The 21,156-nt window shown below is 43.1% G+C and overlaps 1 protein-coding gene across 2 annotated transcripts in view; it reads left to right on the top strand.

Annotated features, from left to right (window-relative positions):
- Positions 1 to 21,156, top strand: part of TMTC2 (transmembrane and tetratricopeptide repeat containing 2) — a 367,617-nt gene that overhangs the window by 204,251 nt on the left and 142,210 nt on the right. For both annotated transcript variants that reach the window (XM_019543135.1, XM_019543136.1), the window contains one exon: positions 1,371 to 2,199. In XM_019543135.1, the coding sequence (XP_019398680.1) occupies positions 1,371 to 2,199 (829 nt within the window). The remainder of the gene's footprint in view (positions 1 to 1,370; positions 2,200 to 21,156) is intronic.

The following is a 21,156-nucleotide window of genomic DNA, read 5'->3' as shown; positions in this document are numbered from 1 at the left end:
GGCGGTTAGGCTCCAATGTACCCACCCCACCCTCCAGCAGGGGGTAAAAACCCCCAAACCAAACTCCCTCTGCTCCCTTTCTCTTCTCCCATTCTGAAAACAGCAACAGGCTAAAAGGCAGGCAGGCCTGTTTTGAAACTTCTTCATCTGACCCCTCATGCAATGAGGGTTCAGATTCATTTTTGAAGCTGTCTGCAGCCATGCACTTGTGTTTGGTCATGGTTTAAAACTGCTTTCTATGGCCAAATTGGGTGAAAATTGTCACGTCTGTCTGTACCCCTAGTTTTTCAGGTATCTCCATGATGCAGTGCAGGCAACAATGCATGTACCTATCCATTTTTTGGTTTCATGATTTGGAGCAGGGATTTGAACCTGTTTCTTCTACATCAGGTTATAGAGGTGGTGGTGTCTTTCTCTCTTTCCCTGACATCATCAAAGCAGATACATTTCTGTGTTTTCTTGTGAAAAACAGGGTGTCATCGTCCCCGTTCTTCCCCCTCCCCAAAGTTCAGAACATCTCTAATCTACATAAACGGATCCATGAGTAGGTGGAGTGTTACACGAAAACCTTAATGGACACAAAGGGGATTTGAATAGATGTGGAAAGGTGAATGGCTTAGTTTCCTTACCACCTTTACCCCTCCTTTTAGGGCACTGGTTTGAGTGTGGTGTACTTCATTAGGGAGCAAACATGCTTTTTCTTGTGTTTCTTAACGGATAGGTATTCTTGTTTCTGAAAAACTTCAACGAATAACTTTTCGTCAAGAGTCTTAGTTGAAATAAATATGACATCTGATTGGAAGTGTTTTAATTTCTTATCTTCTTGAAAAGGTCATTCAGTCCATAAAGTAAATTCTCAATATCCTAATGCTGCTGAGCCAGCAACTATTGCAAGCTTTACATTCAAATATTAGCAATAATAAAGACAGCAAAATGGGCCACAAAATTAGCCACAGAATGGAGCTGTGGGAGAGAGCTGAATACAGTAGAAACTGATACATAGTACATTTCATCTGGATAAGAGTTTATAAAGAGTAAGACATCTCTGGGTAGGTTGTCAGCAGTTGAAATTGAATCTATTACATATGTATCTTAAAACATGGGTCTTTAGTCCATGAGCAAAAATAGGCAGCTCTTTTAACTTAAAACCTGGGGCAGATCCAGAGATTTCTATTGTCCAGACAATGAGGAGGGGTGGTGAAATTACTGTGGGAATGTGGGTCACTAAAAAACATTAAAAACAACCTCGTGTTTTAAGAAACAACACAGTGTTTTAACAAAGTCCGTTTAACAGTCCTAGTATGAATTCAAGGTTCTGATGTTATTTTTGTATTGATGATTCTTTTTTTTTCTTTTACTTTTGGTTTCAGAGAAAGAATTTGTCCCTTTACTTCAGCATTGGTTTATTGACATTCTGGGGGACTGCACTGCTGGGTGCCCGCTTGTACTGGATGGGCAACAAGCCGCCAAGCTTTTCCAACTCTGACAACCCAGCAGCTGACTCAGACAGTTTTCTCACACGCACTCTGACCTTTTTTTACTTGCCGACCAAGAACCTCTGGCTGTTGCTGTGCCCGGACACCCTCAGCTTTGATTGGTCCATGGATGCTGTGCCTCTTCTTAAAACAGTCAGTGACTGGAGGAATCTACACACTGTGGCCTTCTATGCTGGACTCCTCCTTCTTGCCTACTCTAGCTTGAAGAGTTCCAGCAGTGAGAGAGAATGCAATGGGAAAGCTGTAATGAATGGCAAGCAGAATACTAATGGGCATAGCTGCCACTCAGACATGGAATATAGGAGCTTGGAGCAGAAGTCCAGCTTTGCATCAAAAGAAGAGAATGGCATAAAAAAACATGTAATCCAGAGACTGCAACTTCCTTCAACTGAGAACATTGTAGTTCTGTCTCTGTCTCTGTTAATAGTGCCCTTTGTTCCAGCCACAAACCTATTTTTCTATGTAGGCTTTGTAATAGCAGAGCGTGTGCTGTATATTCCTAGTATGGGCTTCTGCCTGCTGATTACAGTGGGTGTCAGGGCCCTTTATGTCAAAGCCCAAAAGCGCTTTCTGAAGAACTTGATTTTTTATGCCACTGCTTCATTAATTGTTTTCTATGGACTCAAGACTGTTGTCAGAAATGGGGACTGGCAGAATGAGGAGATGCTGTATAGGTCAGGGATAAAAGTAAACCCAGCCAAAGGTAATATTTTCTATGGTGAATGTTTTATTCCTGCCTCTGTCTCTCTTCTATTTTTAGGTTTATCAACTATGTTTTAAAAAGATTCATTTCAGAACTGTATATTTAGGTGCAGTAGTATGCATGGGAGTGCAGTGAAAAGAAGGAAAAGCTGGAAAACCTGTTGATTAGGTATTCAGGTTTGGCCTTGGCATACAGAAAATGGGAATGTGAGGTAAGATTTTTTTTTTTTTAAGAACTCTGGAATCAAATGCTTACCACTAGCATTATATAAACTAGTGACCACCAACCAGTCTATCCCGATCAACTGGTCAGTTGGGGAGCCCCGTCACCCTTCCGCCTCAGACTGAGATGGACTTCAGAGTTTCTGTGATTGGGAGCAGCTGGGACGCGGTCTGGGAGTGGCGAGACATAGGAGTGGCAGGATGCATGTAGCTGAGCTGAGCCACACCCCCTGTCGTCAGAGCTGGGCCGAGTGAGTAGGCATATCGCCCCCCCCCCCCAACACAGCAGTGCGGGCGGCTGCAGCAGGGGTGGGATGGAGCCATGGGTGGCTTGTCTGGTGCGGGAGAGGGGAGAGGCATGTACCCGGGAGGGCACGGGGACACGTGCCCCTGGATCTGCACATGGGGCAGGGTGGGCTGCAGCTGCAGGCTGGGAGGTTGCACTGTGCTGCGCTGCGGTGGGCAGCAGCACTGGGAAGTGAGGTTTGAGGGGGCTGCAGCACCCCCTGTAGCTCCGCTCCAGGCGCCGCTGCTGGCCAGGCTGTTCCCAGTGACCCAGCGCTCCAGCCCACAGCTGCAGCCTGCCCCACCCTGCTCTGCATGCAGATCCAGGAGCACATGCCCCCCCATGCCCTCCTGGGGCCCACGTCCCCCTCCCCATACCCCTCAGATGAGCTGCTCATGGCTCTGTCCTGCCTCTCCACTGCTGCAGGGCCTGCCCTTGCCCCACTCCCTACCTCACCACCATTGGAGGGGTTGGGGGGGGCAGATCGAGGCCCCAGTGGTGAGTTAGGGTGTGGTGGCCTCCATCTACACCAGTCTCCACCACGGCCCTTTCCAAAAGTGATCTGCTACTGAAAAAGTTTGGAGACCACTGATATGGACCTTAAGTGGTAATCTCTGTTCAGAGGGTGAAGTCTGTTTGCCTTCTCTGTGATAAAGCTTCTATTAGTTTTGACTGAATTTCTTGTTGGGTATAACTACAAATGATGTAGCCACATAAAATCAGGCTTGTAATAATTCAGTTTGAAAAATGACTGGAACCCATGTTGTATTGAAAACACTGTGGAACCAAATAAGCATAGCCACTTATATTAACATATTAATGCATAAATATCAGGGATTTGTAACACCAGCCAAGTATCTTATTCAAAGGATGTATCTACACTGAAGTGGATCAAAAGTGTGACTGCAGCTCACTTAAGCATCCCATAGCGGACTTTAAGCTGGCTAGTTCTCTAGGTAGGTCGTAAGTATAGCTCCAGGATGGAAGAGGTTCATTGTGGCCCCCTGAGTAAATACCCATGCAACTAGCCCAGGTCAGGGTGTTTGTTACCTGGCTATACTGCTACCAGTACCCAAGCTGTTAGTTTAAAGCTAGTGCAGCTTTAGCCCTGCTTTTTTATTACTTTGTAGACCAGTGATTCCCACCCAGGGTGTAGGGGACGCTGGGATGCTGCCAGGTCCTTTGAAGGGTTCCATGAAGTGTGAGAAGATAAATGAAATGTGATGAGATAAGCAGATAAGTGCAGGCTGCCCTGTTTCTGCCTGGATCCTTCTCTACCCCAACTGTCTGGCCTCTTTTCAAGGAGGTAAGTGCTGTAATATATAAATTCATGTTTGAAACTGGGTGTTACTCAATTCACAAAAGTTATCCAGGCGTGTCTTTAGTCCACTGAAGGGTGTCTCAAGTCCAGAAAGGTTGATAGTCACTGGTGTAGGCATATCCATATTTGTAACTCTCTGTATCTGAGAAGTGATCTGTTTATTTATGTATTTAATTATGGAAACTAAATGCCATGTTAATATTTTCCACTTTATCCAAGGGATCTGTACTTAGAATCTTTAGTTACGTGATGTTAAATCAGGAATTGCTGTGATAAAACTGTTTTTGCTTAGACCATAATCATCCATATTCTAAATACTACGATGATAAAATGTAAATGCAAATGTTGCCATAAGTTGAAATGAAGGGAGAGTAAAAGTAGTAGGTTTTGCTGGTAAAGCATCATGTAAAATAGTACTAAAGTTCCTAAATCTAATCTTATTAAACCTTTTTTCATATTTTTACAGCTCTAGGGTAAAATCTGTAGTTATAAAAACCTGATGCTGAAAGTGACTGTGCTAAGTGTTATCCCATTTTTTTATTTATATTTTGCAAAAGGAGTATTTAGTGGTAGAGAATAAATGTGGCTGAGTGGGCTGATGGCATGCCAGAATGCTTACATACTGCAATGAGGTGTATTTGTTCACTGACAAGATAAGATGCGCAGCAAATATTGATGTACTTTTTATAGAAGAAAACATTTGTTCATTTGGCAAGATAACTTCTGTTGGTTTTATTTCCCATTATCACTTATATCCTTAACAGAGGCTTCCTAAACATCAGAGGTTGTGGAATAGCTATTTCTTTTCTAGGACCACTGATGGAGTCCTCCTTACCATTCCTGGTGTTGTCCAACAATACGTTTTTTGATGTAGGTGGTGACTAGAAATGGTGAAGTAAGCAGTCCACTCCCAGAAGACAATCTGCTTGGTGTCATCCTTCATTCATTCTGTTATTCCTGCGTCTCGCATCTCAACTATATACACTATTGCTTACATATTGTTGCATTGGCTCATGTCTTGCAAATCAACATCACTTTTACAGACCTTAGCAGCCTTGAAGACAACATATCAGATGGTGATGTCATCTCAGAAATGGCATCCCATTATCCAAGCAACATTCATTATAGAGAATGTTTCCTAGATTATCTTTCATTTTGCCTGTGTATACTCGTTCAAATAATTTGGGAGAATTCTTCCAAGTTTGTTTTTCTGGTAGCAAAACTTACCCAGAGACACCTAAACAGACATTTGAATGCCAAGACCCTGAGGAGCAGTGCTAATGCTTAGCAGACAATGTTCCCATGTGAAAACATCTTAGCATGCTCTGGAGATGTACGGCAGCAGTGTACAGAGCAGTCCTGACTAGCTGACCCAGATTACTCAGGGTCACCCTGTTTCTCCTTGCTGCACAATATGAGAACTGGGAAAGGGGTAGTGCTGCTTGATTAGCTCGAGAAGTAGAATCCGGGGAGTGATGCACTTTCTCCTGGAATGAAGGGGGAGAAGGAGCAAAGCCCTTTGGGAATTCGAAGGTCTGTGCCCCAACTTCTCTCTGAAGAGAACATGTACAGACATTTGCTGTCCTGGTAGTAATTTAACCATGGTTGTTTCCTGGTGACATTTTTTCCCTGAGTAGGTATTTTTGCTCTGGGATAAAAATCCTGAACATTTGTAGGCTTATGGTTTTTCCTAGGAGAGCAGTGATTTTTCTTGGGAGAAACTGCATGTTTGTGTGTGACCTTTGCTTTTAAAGTGCATTCAGTTTTTTCTTTTAACTTGAGCAATCCCAACTGGTTTTGGGATTGAGTGGCAATCCAAGGAATTAAAAAATCACGGCTCCAAACTCATTTCCATTAATTAAATGAGGATGTCATAAAATAGGTTCTTTTCTGCCTGCCTTCTCATTTTGGGTTGTCTGTTTGTTTTTAAACCATTGATGCAAAATATGATATTCAGGTGAAAGAGAGAGCTGTTTTACTGGTGACTTTCTGGCTATCCAGGAAGGTTGCTTTTCTTTTTCCCATCACTGTACCTCAATAGAAGGCAGGGTAGTTTTTTCACCTCATTAACTAATTAGCTTATATATAGCAGTGGTTTTGTGAACAGGAGCTCACTACGTCGTAAGCTGTGAAAGGGTGTTCATAGAGCAAAATATAGAATGGAGAGAGTGATCTGTGTATAAGAGGTGGAAAGAAAGGGTAAGATGGAGGAAGGGGAAGAGAATAGTGCTGGGAAAGGCATACCAACAAAGAACTCATAGGAACAAAGTGGGTCACAAAAACTAATTCAAATAATGGCATACAAATATAGTCCCTCTTTAAACATGACCTATCTGTAGATGATTTCTTACTTTAATTTCCCATCTGAATCAGTTTTTTAACAGTTTGCTGCCTAAGAACAGCTAACCTGAGGTCAGCACTGGGATGTCCAGGAAGGTAAAAAAGTTTTGTTGCAGGCTTTTGTGTCTTTCTGGAGTTGATGTCAGATCAATTTGCATTCATTCTTTCATGTAGGAATCACACAATGTAGACAATGTAGATAACAGAGGGGCACTGTAAGCAGGTGATGGCACGTAAGACATTGATTGGTAGGGTTGCAGGTGAATGAACCTTGGGTGTTTATAACCCATGTTAATCAGTTCAGTGATGATGTGGTCCGTATTGATATTGGGGCACAGCACCTGGGTTCATTGCAGGGCTTGCTGCCTTGGTGAGAATGGGAGTTAAGTAGCCTGCGTCTTGGGAGATTAAAGATTAGAGGGCTTCCTGTAAGCCAGGACAGGTTTTCCCCCCTGGTTACTTTGAGGCACTCATACTCTTTTCAAGGAGGGGGTAGAGGTCATTAATGATGTGTCTAGGGTGTACAAGCCGGAGGCTGTTGGTGACAACCAGAGGGATTCTGTTGTCTTTGCCCTAGTATTATGTTGCATTAGGTCAGAGCAAGATCTGAGTTTGGCTTTATTGATTTGAGTGGCTCCCATCTTGGGAATGTATTCTAATTGTAAGGATCCCTGCTCCAGGTCTTTAAGGTATACACCCTGGTCAGTGGGATCAGAGCAGATGTGATTGTAATGTAGAGCTTGGTTGTAGATGATGGGAGTAGTATTTTAGGATGAAAGCTGATGGCCTGAAGGAAGCTAGGGCAGTTGGTTGATTTCAGAAAAACATTCTCCCTGAAGACGCTATTATCTTCCTTCTGCTACCTTCTCCTGTGTAGAACATTTCAACAATGATTTATCGGACTAAGAACAGGAATTGTTACAAAGATGTCCTTTGCTCTTTCACTGACCAAAATGTAGCCAGAGGCCTATGGAGAGAACAGTTTTGCTGTGGGCCATTTTGTTTTCTGCTAACATGGAGCTTTGAAATGGTATTTAATCGGTTCCCCAAATTGTGTAAGGACGAAAAAAGGGGGAGAGTAAGGAAAGTGTAAAGGGTGTGTGTCAGAAAAGGGTGAGTGTCAGTGATGTGGTGTCTCTGTTCCTTCTGACTCTGTCTGGGCCTTCTGGCTTTCATAAGTTCTCATTGCTGTCTCAAGTGTGACGAGAGTACTTACGCTAAGTGGTGTGGGAGTTCTCACCCTTTCTGGACTGCAGCAGCCTTACCACAATTTACAGATATTTCTTACTGCTTTTGCCAGTATGAAAAACTGCATGGAAGCATGTTGCATGTTACTCATCTATCAAAAAACATGCACTACTCCAAAAGAATCAGGTGAATGAAATCTTGTAAGGCTGCCTTAGAGCCATCATGTGCACCGTGCCTTTCTGTTTGACACAATGTTCAGCAGGCAGCTGCTGGTCATTAGCTGGTAGAAGTAAAGTGAAGATATGAAATTTTTTATTGCATCTGTTAGTGTGCATGCTCACTTCTGCCTTTGATTAAACAGCGACTTTTTCATAACTAGTATTTAAAATAACTCCAAAATGAGCTGACTAGTGTCTCTGTATTTGTCAGCACTTGGAAAGAAAACAAACTAGATTGATTAATGTAGTTTATGAATTCTGGAATGGCTATATATATGTCAACACAGGGGAGATAGGGGAGATGTGTTTCTTTGTGACTGTCTTCAATTTAATGATCAGTCAGCGTTATGAAGTAGTTTCCATTGCTTGAATATTAAATTCTTTCTTTAATGAGGAAGGCTTTTTCTTGCCCTCCTTTTTTTTCCAGCTTTACATTTAAGGATTAGGATAGTAGTTTACATGTCTTTTCAAAATTGACAGTGATTTTTTTTTTTATTACCCACAGAATAATAGTATCTGGTGTGTCATATTTCTACTTACACTAAGTAGTAGACTCATTCTTTTTCACCCAGATTATTTTGAACTTGATGAACAACAGTATAATGAATTTGTATGTTCAGAGGTGTATGCTCTGCAGTACAGTAGACACTGAGCAAACTTACTCCAAAATGTTATCTCAGGTCAATGATAGGAAAAACAGGGTTTTTGTTTCTACTTATTATATCAGGAAAAGCTGTTCATATCTAATTTCTGTTGCATTAAAAAACTGATTTATTTACTATTGTCATATTCAAATAAACAATGTTTCAATATAGCTTTAACTTAGATAGATAAGTAGTCCTGAAACAATATTTTAAATTGTTTTTTTTCTATGTAGGATTGTAGTTAAAATAAACTGTCCTAAACATCTTAAATTTAGAACTAATAACTTAGCTAATTAAGTTTTACAGACCTCACTTTAAATGAAATCTGCTCTGATTAGCATGTCAAAATTGCTGTATCATCTTGTAGAAACAGGAAATCAAGCATGCAAGGAGTGGTAAGGTAATAGTTCTCATTGGCTACAAAAGCTTTTGGGTATGAATATATACAGAAAGTATTACAATCTTAATTTTTTTATTTTTCTTCTTTTGTCTCACCTCCACATCAGTCTGTACAATGAATTTTTTGTCTTTATCTTCTCAGGGGTATGGACTATTGGAAGGATTGGATAACAGTCTTTTTTTCAGCAGAATGTGACATTTCAGTCTCTCTTGGCATCATACTTAAAGCTAGCATAATTATTTTTGGAATGTCCACTACCCTATTTTGTATACTTTGCTAAACTAGGGAAGTGGTTTTGGCCTATTTTTGTATTCACAGCTGTGCTATCTTTTTTTACTGGTAAGGAGTGGCTGTATACTACAGCCAAGGTCTGATCATGACTAAGTTGAGTGGCATAGCAAATCAGGTCAGTTAAACAACTAGGCACAGAATACTTTGATCCTTTAGGGCTTTTTTTTTTTACATATTTACAAAACAAGGCAGATGCAGGTATTGAGTTCGTATACAGTTAGCTTTCAGCTGAAGTCACTAATGACATCTGTTAGTTTAAACTGAAGGAATGCCATTTATGCTATATAGTCTGACTTCTGTCTGGAACAATTATAATTTTTAATAGTAAGGGTTTTTTGTTTATCCATTATGCATTGCTTAGTAATGTTAATATCCATTCTAGTGTACTGCTACATAATACAGCAGAAGAATGTCTTAGTTTAAAATACATTTTAATTCTTAGTGTGGGTAGAAAGTCAGTGACGCATTTTTGTTCATCTTCATTTTACAACAGTAGAGCATGAGCTCACATTTTAGTTGCACAGTATATGTCCCTTCTTTAAAACTATAATGTGTAGTTTGTATTCTTTGGCTCCAGTGTTATTGAGTGCTTTGTTAGAAGAGAAATAACATAGGCCTTTCCACTGATATGACAGTCTTTTCTTATTATACATATTTGCTTTAAGAAAATAACTGCTTGCAGACAATGGTTGTCAGCAGTGTGTCTCTTCCTCCACTTCAAATCTTAAAAATAACTGCTGGTCATGTAGATGCAACACAACTATTGTAGTGCCTTCATAGTAATCATGAATGAAAGAATTTTCTCAGTCACAAATTAGTATTCTCTGTGACATTTTTCAATATTAGCTGAATGTGGAAAATCATGTACTTATCCCACTATCCTCAGAACCATTGTTACTAATTGAAATCTTGCCAATAAGGGACTTAGAGCTGTTGTTACTAACTGAAAATGTACCATAAAGAAACTGGGCACAACTTTTGGCTTTATTTTCAGTACCTATACCAGGCATGCTTGGCACTTATACACATGTTCCAGGAGGTGCAGGAGCTGGGGGCGGGGCACTTTAATTATTGTGAATCTGATTGCTGGTGTAATTAAAGTGCCCAGAGTCTCATGTGTATCAGTATACCTGTGCTGAAAAATGGTAGCAGGGGGACTTCAACTAAAGCTTATTGAATGAGCTTTAGTTAAAGCACTCCCGCTGCCATTTTTCAGCATGGGGATGCTGATACATGTGATGCTGGAGTCTGCTGGAGCATGGTAATTACCACGCTTCAGCAGACTCAGTTGATCACTGTAATTACACTGTGTCAGAGCAGCCTCAATGTATATGTAAAGGTGCCTCATGTTAGTATTACCAAATGAACTTTCGAGTAATGGACTGTGAGAACTATTAAGTGGCAACTTTTAACATTATGAGCGCTTTGGAGTCTTGCTATTAAAATATTGACTCATTTGACAACCAGTGCATCAGGAAAAGTAATGATTAGTAATTACCATTTGTTTCTCTGATATTTCCTTCATGTTTACCAATAATGAAAGTCTTTGGAACTAATATAGGAATAATACTGGTTATATGGATATTGCTACAGGTGGACTGGGGAATGTTTTCCATACAATTTAAGACAAAATAATTTTGGTTCAGTGACTTCCACTCAAATTATGTTAAATATCAAATCTGTTAATTGCATATACCTTAGAGTTTGACATCTTTTTGCTTTAATTGGGGTGGTCTGAGAATAGTACTTGATATCATGCACCGCAGAGTTCCATTAGCTTTTTTGCTGCTGCCTGCCCTTGTGGCCCTAGGCAAGTTACCTTACCTCTCTGTCTCAGATTCTCCCACGTATAAAATGGGAGCTATATTAGATAGTGAATTAAACATTTCACAGTGGGTTGAATACATACTGTATAGGATGTGCTACTTTAGTTGTTAAGAATTTTATTAATGATGCACCTTGGATTTTCCTTTAAAAAAAACAGGTAAATTACACTACCATATGAATAAACCACCAAACCCTGCCGCCCCCCCCCCCCCCCCATGGGGAACCTGGCGTGCACTGATGGAAGTTAATGAAGGTGCTACATTGTGGATCGTCTTCATCTGAATCCTCATGTAATGAGGGTTCAGACTGTCACATGATTGAGAACTTTTAAAGCACATGGGATTAATGTAAAAAGTGTGTATGTGTGCATGAGAGAGAGAGAGAGAGTGAGTGTGAGTTGGAGGAGGGAGAGGATGGGAACGGCTGCTATGACTTTGACACTGACTCTGGCGCTGGCCCTGTCCCAGAGTCAGACTCACAGCCGCCTCCTATTCTGCCTGCTCATCCCCTCCCCACCCCCGCTTGCCCTCTGCAGCTTCTGCCCCCACCCTGCCCACTTTCATTCCCTTACTGTCAGGCACACCTGGGCTCCTTCTTAGGCTGGATTCCCTCCTCGGCATGGAGTACATGGAAACTCTGTCCCCTGCCTGGCCAATCACCAGTGCCAATGCTGCTGAATGGGCTGGCCAAAACCACGTTCTTCACATGCTGGCTCTGTAACCTGGGAGGAAACAGAATCCAAGCAGCATCTTGCAGCAAGTGGCAGGGGGAAGGGACAGAGCCTGGGGAGTGGAATGGAAGGAGCAGAAACTATGGTGAATAGGGGGGAAAGGACAGAGACTGTGAGGGTGGGGGGTGCAAGGATGCCAGTGGCAGGGGTCACAGAAAGACTGCAGGAGGAAAAAATGCGGAGACTTGAGAGCAAGGGGGGCACCTGGCCTCTCCCTGCCAGCCACTGCTTTCCCTGCTGTAGCAGTGGAGAGGGTTGAATTTAAGACAACCTTGCAATAAATAAATTCAGTACCTGGAAAATTATAACAAATGTATAAATTTTACATCTATAGAATTTAATTATTGGGGAGATGTCTTAAATTTAGGATCATCTTAGATTTGAGTAAATATGGTATTTGCTGCAGATATTTGTTCTTGGCAGTTTCTGGAGACTAGAGATTTTATTTAACTAGATATGGGGAATAAATATGGTTCCTCAACAAAAAACAAAGAGATCATTTAAAAGCACATTTAGGGAGATTTTAGGTGTTCAGTTATCAGAGAAGAAGTATAGAAATATCTCTTCATTTAAGATTATGTAAAACTTTCCTTCATAAATGGCTGTTTCAGATTGCTTCCTACTCTCAATCTTTAACCTTTCAAGGATGAATTTTTTCATGTTTAATTCCTGCCTGTGGTTGGTTTATTTGTCAAAATTTGATTGAAGCGTGACAAATTATCGTAAGAAGCAAATACATATTTTAGTCAATATAACCAAATGCTTCTAACCATTGGCTAGGTTTCCTGTAGCAGCTGCTGTAAGTAATAAAGCCAATCTTAAAATAAACTTATTTATGCAAGTCCAAGATTTTTGAGGTACTATTATTATTATTAATTGTATTGTTGAAGATGTAGATAAATGCACATGGTTTCATCAGTCTTTATAGTACTTGTCTAAAAATGTATGAACTGTATAGGAAGAGTGAGCTAGACTTACCCTTCCCTTAGCTGAAATCAGCAGATTTTGAAGGCCCAACATAATTCTTACATTGGAATTTTGAAATACCTAGAAAAGACTTTGCCTATCCATCAATCATATGTAGAGCATGACAACTTTAAAAAGAGAAACCTCGGGCCAGTAGGTCTATAGAACTGTCTGTTATATAAAATTGCTACCTTCAGAAAATAACCCAGGGCCCTCCCTAAGCGGATGGTGCTGCTGCTCTGAATAGTTGAAGGGTGTGGAGGACATGACCGCAGCAAGTTATTTCAGAAAGAGCTACAGGCAGCTAGTGCAGCTGAGCATCCCACGTATAGTCTAGCCCCAGCTAAGCAATCTGAATCTTTGAGAATCTTGGAAAGCAGAAGGCAAGTGGTTTTCTCTCCAGTTAAAAGAACTGAATTTTACTTCCTAACATCAGTATTTTTTCTCTCTTTCACTTTCTAAAGTATTACTATCATTCTTTTGAAACCAAACCAGAAATCACTGTTGAGTATTTGGCTTCCTTTCAGAAGGACACTTGACACATTCCTTGTATATGAGTATATTTTTCTGGGAAAAAACAGTATACTTAATTTTTTTTTCTCCTTCAGACACATTTCAGTTCTAAGCAATTAATCCTAAAGATGAGGATAACATTTACCACTATCGTTGTAAAGAGTGTTTGATGCTTACAGTTCTTTGCACATCTTAAGAGGCAAAGGAAAAAAGAAACCCTATTTCATGAGATGGTGATATTACAGTATTTACTCAAATCCTATGACAGGGTTTTTTTCCCCAGTCAGCCTGGGGTGGGGGAAGCCCCCCATCTTAGATTCCATGAACACCGCGCACCTCCGGAGACTGGGGGCACATGGTGAGCTCCCGCAGGCAGCGGCAGTGGTGCTGTCGGCAGCAGAAGTGTGGCGATGGCAAGCAGAGAGCTCCTGCAGGCGACCACGGTGCTGTCAGCGGTGGGGGAAGAAGGTGGTTGGCGACCATCCACAGATGCTGGCAGTGGCCACCAGCGATTTGTAGACCACCCACAAATGCCACCGGTGGTGTCAGTGGTGAAGAGGGGAGGGGGCGGTGAGTGGCAACTGCCAACAGGCGCGGCCGGCAGTGTCGGCATTGCCTTTTTGTGGGGGGTGCACTGCCACGCTCAGGGTACATGTGCACTCGCGTGCACTCTCTATGCGTCACCAATGTTAGATTCGCATACAAAGTAGGAGGAGTGGCTGCTACAGCCCTGACTCTAGCTCTGAGCCTGTTGGGGGCCCAAGTCAGACCCGCAGCAGCTTCCTGCCTCCCCCGTACTTGTCTTCTGTAGCTTCTGCCCCCCACATCCCTTCCCTTCCCCCTCCCCCTCCCCCTCTTACTGTCAGGTGCAGCTTGGCTCTGGCACGGACCTGGCTTCTTCCCAGGCATGGAGCATAGGGAAACTCTATCCCTTGCCCACCAAATTAGCAGTGCCACTGCTGGTGCATAGCCAGGCAAGGGCTGTGCTTCTATGTGTCATTCCCTAGGAGGGAACAGAGACTAAACAGCATCTGACTAAAGGGCAGAGGAAGGGGAAGAGGCAGAGACTGCAGGGAGCAATGGGAGGATGGGGCAGAGACTGTGGGGAGTTGGGGAGAGGGGCAGAGGCTGTGAGGAGCTGGGGTGGTAGGACCAATGGAACAGAAGTCAAGAAGGTTTCACAAGGAAGACCTGGAGGGACAGAGGTCAAGGGAGCCCTGCCACTATTTTCCTTGGTGTAGCAGTATAGGGGGAAGAATTTAAGACTACTTTTGAATTAGAGTCTATACCTAGAAAATTATATACCTGGGAACTTTTAAAACAGATTCATGAAAATTCCATCTATAGAATCTAATTATTGGGGGGTCATTTTAAATTCAGGGTCATCTTAGATTCAGATAAATACAGTATCTGGGGCATATTAGTTTTTCAGAGCCAGTGTTAGCATCTTTGGTATAAAATATGGCCAGTAAACATTTTTTTTCATCTCGTATTCCATATATAGCAAACACCAATAGAGTCACGCCAATAAAAAGAGAGTGCCTGATAGTTGTGGGAAAGGTGGTTCTTTAAAATTATCGAGTTGACTTTCACATGCTATTTTGTTAATAGTGGAAGGAAAAATGAGATCATCCAGATATATCTCTTATATGAATATTAACAAGTATGTGTAGTCATTTCAAGAAAGCTTCACTTTTGTACCTTTTAGGCACATCTACACATCTCCCTAAGGAGATGTAGCAGCATGCTATGTTGCTGTGTGGCACACTACAGTGATGTAGCACTCAAGTGGGTCTACGCAGTGATGTAGCACTGAAATCTAACTGTTCACCATGCACGCAGAGTAGCTGGTCATACTGCACCGTGCTTTAGTACTTCTAAAAGGTAGACACACCCTTTTTGTATTAAATAGGAGATGGATCACTTTGTTTTGCCATTCAGAACTCTTAATGGGCCTCATTCTTTTGTGCACTAAAGCCCCTTTACGCTGTTCCGGCAGCGATGAGATCTTGAATTGGTATGACAGTTATTTACACCCATCTTGCCTTTTGAGACTCGTAATGTAAGTGCTTCTATTGCACGGGACACTTAGTATGGGTTAAATATGTGGAATGTTACTCAGTGTTAAAGTCAGAACGCTGCAGGGCATAGCTAGAATGGGAGCACTATAATGTCTGCTGTGAACTCTACCATGCATAGCTCATGCTTTGCTACTAGAGGGCTGGTGAGCAGGCCTCCTGGCATGCCATACTGAAGCAACTTTTCCCCTAATTCTGACAGTGTTAGAAAACAGCCAAGTGCATAGGAAAGTGCTTCCCTGCTCCCCACAGTCTCTTCCTCTTCCCTTTTGTTCCCCACAGTGCCCCTTTCTTTGAGATTTGTTTCCTGCTGGGTCACAGAGCACAGCACGTGAAAGCGTAGCCCTTGCTGGCCCGTGCAGCGGCCCTGGCACTGTTGATTGGCCAGGCAGAGGACAGAGTTTCCACATGCTTTGTGCCCCTGAGGAAATCGAGCTCCAGAAGGAGCCCAGGTGTCCATGACAGAAAGGGGAGGAAAGGGAGCAGGGTAGGGAAAGAAGCTGCAGAGGGGGTCAGGAGGCTACTGTGTGTTTGACCCTGGCCCTGACCCAGGCTCAGGTCCAGAGTCAGAGCCACAGCAGCCAGCACCTACCCTAGAGTCATGGAAGAGAATAACTAGTCCTGTTGGTTCCCTAGGAAATTTAGCAATTCCATGAGGCTTTGGAAACCTTCCTATGCCAGCAATACAGGCCTCCTAACAGTATAAGCTGTGATTGATCTCATCACTTTGTCCTTCCCTCTGCAAACTCTCCCATGAAACATGATTCTGTGTCCTGTGCTCTGCCCGAATGCTCTGAGCTCACTGTTTCCACAACTCCCCGGTGTGAGGGAGAGCTGAATCCTGAAGTATAGCAGCTTCCACTGCCACCCGAAATGGCTGCCCCTGGTTTCTGTGCTGGGACTAAAAGAATAATACATTCCCTGTTGTTGGACCTTTCTGCATAGAAGAGCATATGGGACTGCCACCAGCCATGCTAACAGTGTCTTTTTTGGGGGATGGGGGTGCAGAACTGCATGGGACTACAGTCTGTTCTGCGTTGTCTCTCCTCTTGGGGACTCTATCCCTTCAGCCACCCCTGCACTCACTTTCAGTTGCATCTAAATAAAAGTATTTGATTGCATGTTTCTGCGTGTTGGTGCCCAAAACAGCTGTCTCAGGGGTTGGATCCTAGTCATGCAGGTGGGAGCTCAGATGAGAATTCAGTTAGAAGTAACCACCTTCCAGGGAGAAGGAGGTCCCCAAAACCTACTGAATTACCACAGTGTGCACAGGATGTCTCGGGAGGAGGGGGGGAGGGAGAGAGAGATGCAAGCTGCCTTTGCTAGGTAGGGCGGTCTGGGATCGAGGATGTCAATTGGATTCCACTCAACACTTTACATACATGAATTAAGCCTTAGCTAGAGTTATAGCTAACTAGTGCAGGCACTGAGCATCTTAACTGGCCTATCCAGCCTTAAATGGACTATTGACCTGTGTACAATTGCCATGGTCCTACTGTGGGTGTGCCATCACTTCTCATGTTCTCTGCATTGCACAGAAAGCAATGCCCTCTCCATTCTGGTGGTGGGCAATCTGTATTGATTGCTACCCTAGGCACTTTCCCAAGGTGCCATCTCTAGTGCCCCAAGTCACCCCTGAGCCACTCCCTCTGAGGGCCCTACCAGTCACCCTTTCCTAAGAGTCCTTGAAACTTACCAGCAGCTGGTGCTAGGTTTATCATGTCTGCCTGCTTTGATGAGGGTATCATCCAAGCTGTCCCCATTTTGTGGGTCTGGGTCTGAGTCTAGTTAGAGAACCAGTCCACCAAGCAGGCATCCTCATGCTCCTCAATTGCCATTTCTGTACCAGGCAGTGGAGAGGGGGCTCCATCATCCTAATTGTGGAAACTGACAGTTTATAGCCAAGTTCAAAAAGGGACTGGGCAGATTCTTGCAGGAAGGGCTGTATCAGTAGTTATTGAGCATGAAAGTTAGGGGTACAGCCTCAGAATTGGAGCTTTCTAGACCTCCAATGTTAGCAAGTGGGAGAGGAACTATGAAAAAAACCCTGGTCATACATATTTCACTCTCCCTTTCAGCATCCATTTTCTGCCATGTGAACACAGGATAGTAGGTATGATGGGCCTATGGCAGTTCTTATGTTCTAAAAACTTCTATATGCTTGTGTTTTGTCTTGTCATATAACTTTATAGAGTGACAAAGGTGATGTCTGCTTGCAGCTATAATTCACTGTAGGCAAAATCTGAAATAATTATTTCATGATGCTTTTCATTGTGTCAGTGAAAATACTGAACACCTATTTGACCAACACCTAACAAGTTAGTTTTGGTTTTCAAGTATATGTCTATTCTTGTTGCCAGATACTGAAGGAAAAAAGCCTAGAGACTATCACAGTCCTGACAAACCCAGTTGCTGGGTACTCGGTGTGTTGTTATGTTTAGATCTCACACGTCAAATTTATTGACTTTGAAGCTTCCTTTGGTGTGGGAAGCCTCTAGCATTGTCTCTCTTGCCTCTGGCTCATTTCTAAGGTACATGCTCTGCCTATTACCCCTTCCTGGAAGTGACAGAAGAGTTGGAAGAGTCCAACTCTTTCATGCCCAAAGAACAGTAACACTTCTCTTGCTTAACAGTCCAGTTGCTTAAGCACATCTTTTCCTAGTTTCAACTTTGCAGACAGTCCATATACAGATACTGCTGTAGGGAGTTAAAATATTTGGTACATGCAACAGACTTTGTTTAAGAATCCGGTTTGCAAGTACTCTTTAGACAACACAAAACATCATGAAACTTGCATGATATTCACTGCTTTGATTTCCTCAGCAAAGCATGATCTCTTCCCAGGCTTACAGAGTTCACTCCAGCAGCATTGCCATGCAGAGAAGTCCAAAACAGTCCCTGACTGCTGTTGCTTTAAAAGCAACAGACCCAGGGTAGGCAGAGTATGTGTGGCAGCAGCAGCTCAGCTGAGACTATGTAGAAGTTCCTGGAAGATAAGAGTGCTGCCCTCTCACCTCCACCCCTCCCAGATGTGCACTCCATCCCACTGCTCTCCGAACCTGTTCCCTCTGCCCCAGGCTCTCAATGTCATGTAGGGTTGCCCCGGGCCTCTGCTTGGCTTGTTATGCCACTGCAGCAGTCTGAATCATTTTGGGGAGAAGGACTGAAGTAAGCTAGAGTTCATGTCTAGGAGCCACTGATTTCTTTTTTTTTTTTTTTTTCCCTTCTGAAAAAGGCCTATTCATCTAAACAGTTCTCTGGCTCTGGGTGCCTGTATCTTTGTCTATGTGTAATGCCTGGTGAAAGAGGCCTCCTTTTATAAAACGGCAGTGGCTTTTGCCAGGTGAACTCCTCATCACCAGTTTCATTAGGTGAGCCAGTGCTCAGTTACCAGCCTACTTAGGCAGACTAGTTTTCTTGCTGTTATCATTGACTTTATCCAAGGGGTTTCAGTATTTACTTGATGCTAAGATGAGATTTGTTCTGCATTTAACGTGGCAGGAAAAGCACCATATCTTAGAATTGAGTACTGGGGGGATGGGGGAGAAAAGGAAGGATAGGATAGACAGCTGCTGTGGCTGGAGCTCTGGCCCCTACCTGGGGTTGGGGTCATAGCCACAGTTGCTGCACCCTGCCATCTCCCCCCTGTAGCCTCTTCCACTCAGTCTTTGCTCCCTCTCCCTGCCCCTGTTACTCTTGCTCCATCCACACTCCAGCCTGGGGCACAGAGCACGGCCCTAGCCTGGCCTGATAGCAGTGGCAGGCAGTTCACATGCCTCCTACAGGGGCTGGCCTGGGGCCATGCTCAAGCTAGAATGGGGGCAGCGCCTGCCAGCACAAAGCAATGGTAAGGCAAGGGAAGAAGGGAACAGAGGCTGGTGGGGAAAAGGGTGAGGGATAGGAGGGGCCTGAATCGGAGGGGGGGGGGCAGGCAGGGGGTAGAGGTGGCAGGGCAGCAAGCATAAGCAGGGGAAAAGCTGCATGACCTCCCTAAACTACCTGCCCCTCCCACCACTTGCCCCTTTTCAGCAGTAGAGGGGCATGACTAAAAGATGGCCCTCCAATAATTAGATACTATACATGGAAAATTATAACAAGATTTTCCATACATAGAATTTAATTATTGAGGGTAGGTCATCTTAAATTTGGGATTGTCTTAGATTCAGGTAAATATGGTATATTTAAATGAAAGGTCATCAATGTTTAATGACCCACCTTTTTTACAACTGTGCTAGATGGAAGCACTTCTGGGATATCTGGCAATATCAGGAGAACTTTATAGAGCCAGCAAAATAATTTTACAGATGGTCTCAGAACACAACATGGAAGTTGTAATTTGTTAAATATATATATGTAGGAAGATCAATCTGAAATCGTATGTTCTACATAGGCTCACCATTTGCAGTTGTTACACTGGGGGACAACTATTTTCTAGTAATATCTAATGAGTATGATTAAAATGTTTTTCATTTTGAATATCCCCTGGTGAGAGTTTATATGACAATTGGAATGCCACTTGAACAGTTAAAAGCAATACAGAGTTTCAATTTTATTCTGCCCTGTGAGGTACAGCATGCATAAGGTATTCTTTTCTTGCTCCTCAAAGTCTGTGTCTTTTTAATTAACTTCCTGCTATGAAACAGGACAGCAAGGTAGGACCATGGAAAGCTTCAGTCTCCGATTCGATTCAGTGGAGATTCAGTCTGATTTGGTGGCCGAATCTCTGAATCTGAATTGAATCAGGAGACCGTTTAATCTCTCCAAATCAAATTGGAACCCTCCAAATCAAATCAGAGAGATTCAGAGGTTCGGACATAGACACAGCTTTAATTGTTTTTCTACATACCTCTAGGTACCAGACGGCTCATGAATGCTGCAATGCTGGGGCACATTGAGTGTCCCACAGGAGTGCGGGGGTTCCCCAGTGTGCTTGGCAGCGGGCCCAGAAGTGGACCAGAACCACTTCTGGTCCACTTCTGGATCTGCCACGGAGGGCTTGTGGCTCCCCCCTGGCTTGGCAACTAGTGCCTCCTGGGTCTGCAGGGGGACCTGGGATCCCCCTGCAGCTGATAGCTGAGCTGGGGGGGTGGGTATGGGGCAGGGGGCCTGTGCACTCTGGCAGAGGACCAGAAGTAATTCTGGTCAACTTCTGGGTTGGCCGCTGAGCACGTGCCCCCGCCGTGTTCCTGTGGAATACTCCATACAGCATACACTGTTCACGAGCTGTGCTGGTACCTCGAAATATGTAGAAAAATCATTTAAAGCTGTGTCTATGTCCAAATTGCTGATTCTCTGAATCAGCTTGAAATCTTCAGATATGGATTTGGCCGAATCATATCCGGGACAGTGATCTGAATCAACAAATCAAATTACTGTCCCCAATTCGGGCCTAATCGGAATCTGAATTGAACAGGGCCACTTCACACAACCCTACTGCAAGGTAGAAGTTCCTTTCCGGGCTGCAGATACTAATTGTCTTTTTTCCAGGAGTAGTTTCCACTACAGATCTATAATGGAAATCCTTTTAACAACATGTTATTTATTACGCGGGATAAACTGTAAAGCCTTATAACTAAGTATTGATCATTCAATCCTGTAATTAGATCTATTGGAAACAATGGAATTATTTAAGTGCTTCCTAGAGTGAGCAAAGGCGGTATAGTTTGACCTAACTCATGAAGCCAAGATCAATTCAGTTTCATAAGACATTCAAGGTCTTTGCTTGTTTGCTTGGGCTGAGAGAGCCCCTTTGCTACAAAGTGCCTCTGAAGTTGACTTTTACCAAAACTGGATGTACCATGTGAATTGAGAATGTCAGACCATTGGAATAGGTATAACTGAAAATATCTGCATTTATTCATAGCTTTATGCATCAAGAAAGCTTTGAGACAACATTCGTTCGGAGATTTCCAAAAATTCTTCATTTGGTTCAGT

Source organism: Crocodylus porosus, unplaced genomic scaffold, assembly GCF_001723895.1.
Source record: "Crocodylus porosus isolate Cpor-Errol unplaced genomic scaffold, CroPor_comp1, whole genome shotgun sequence".
Classification (NCBI taxonomy): domain Eukaryota; kingdom Metazoa; phylum Chordata; order Crocodylia; family Crocodylidae; genus Crocodylus; species Crocodylus porosus.
This window is presented reverse-complemented; position numbering and strand designations above follow the sequence as displayed.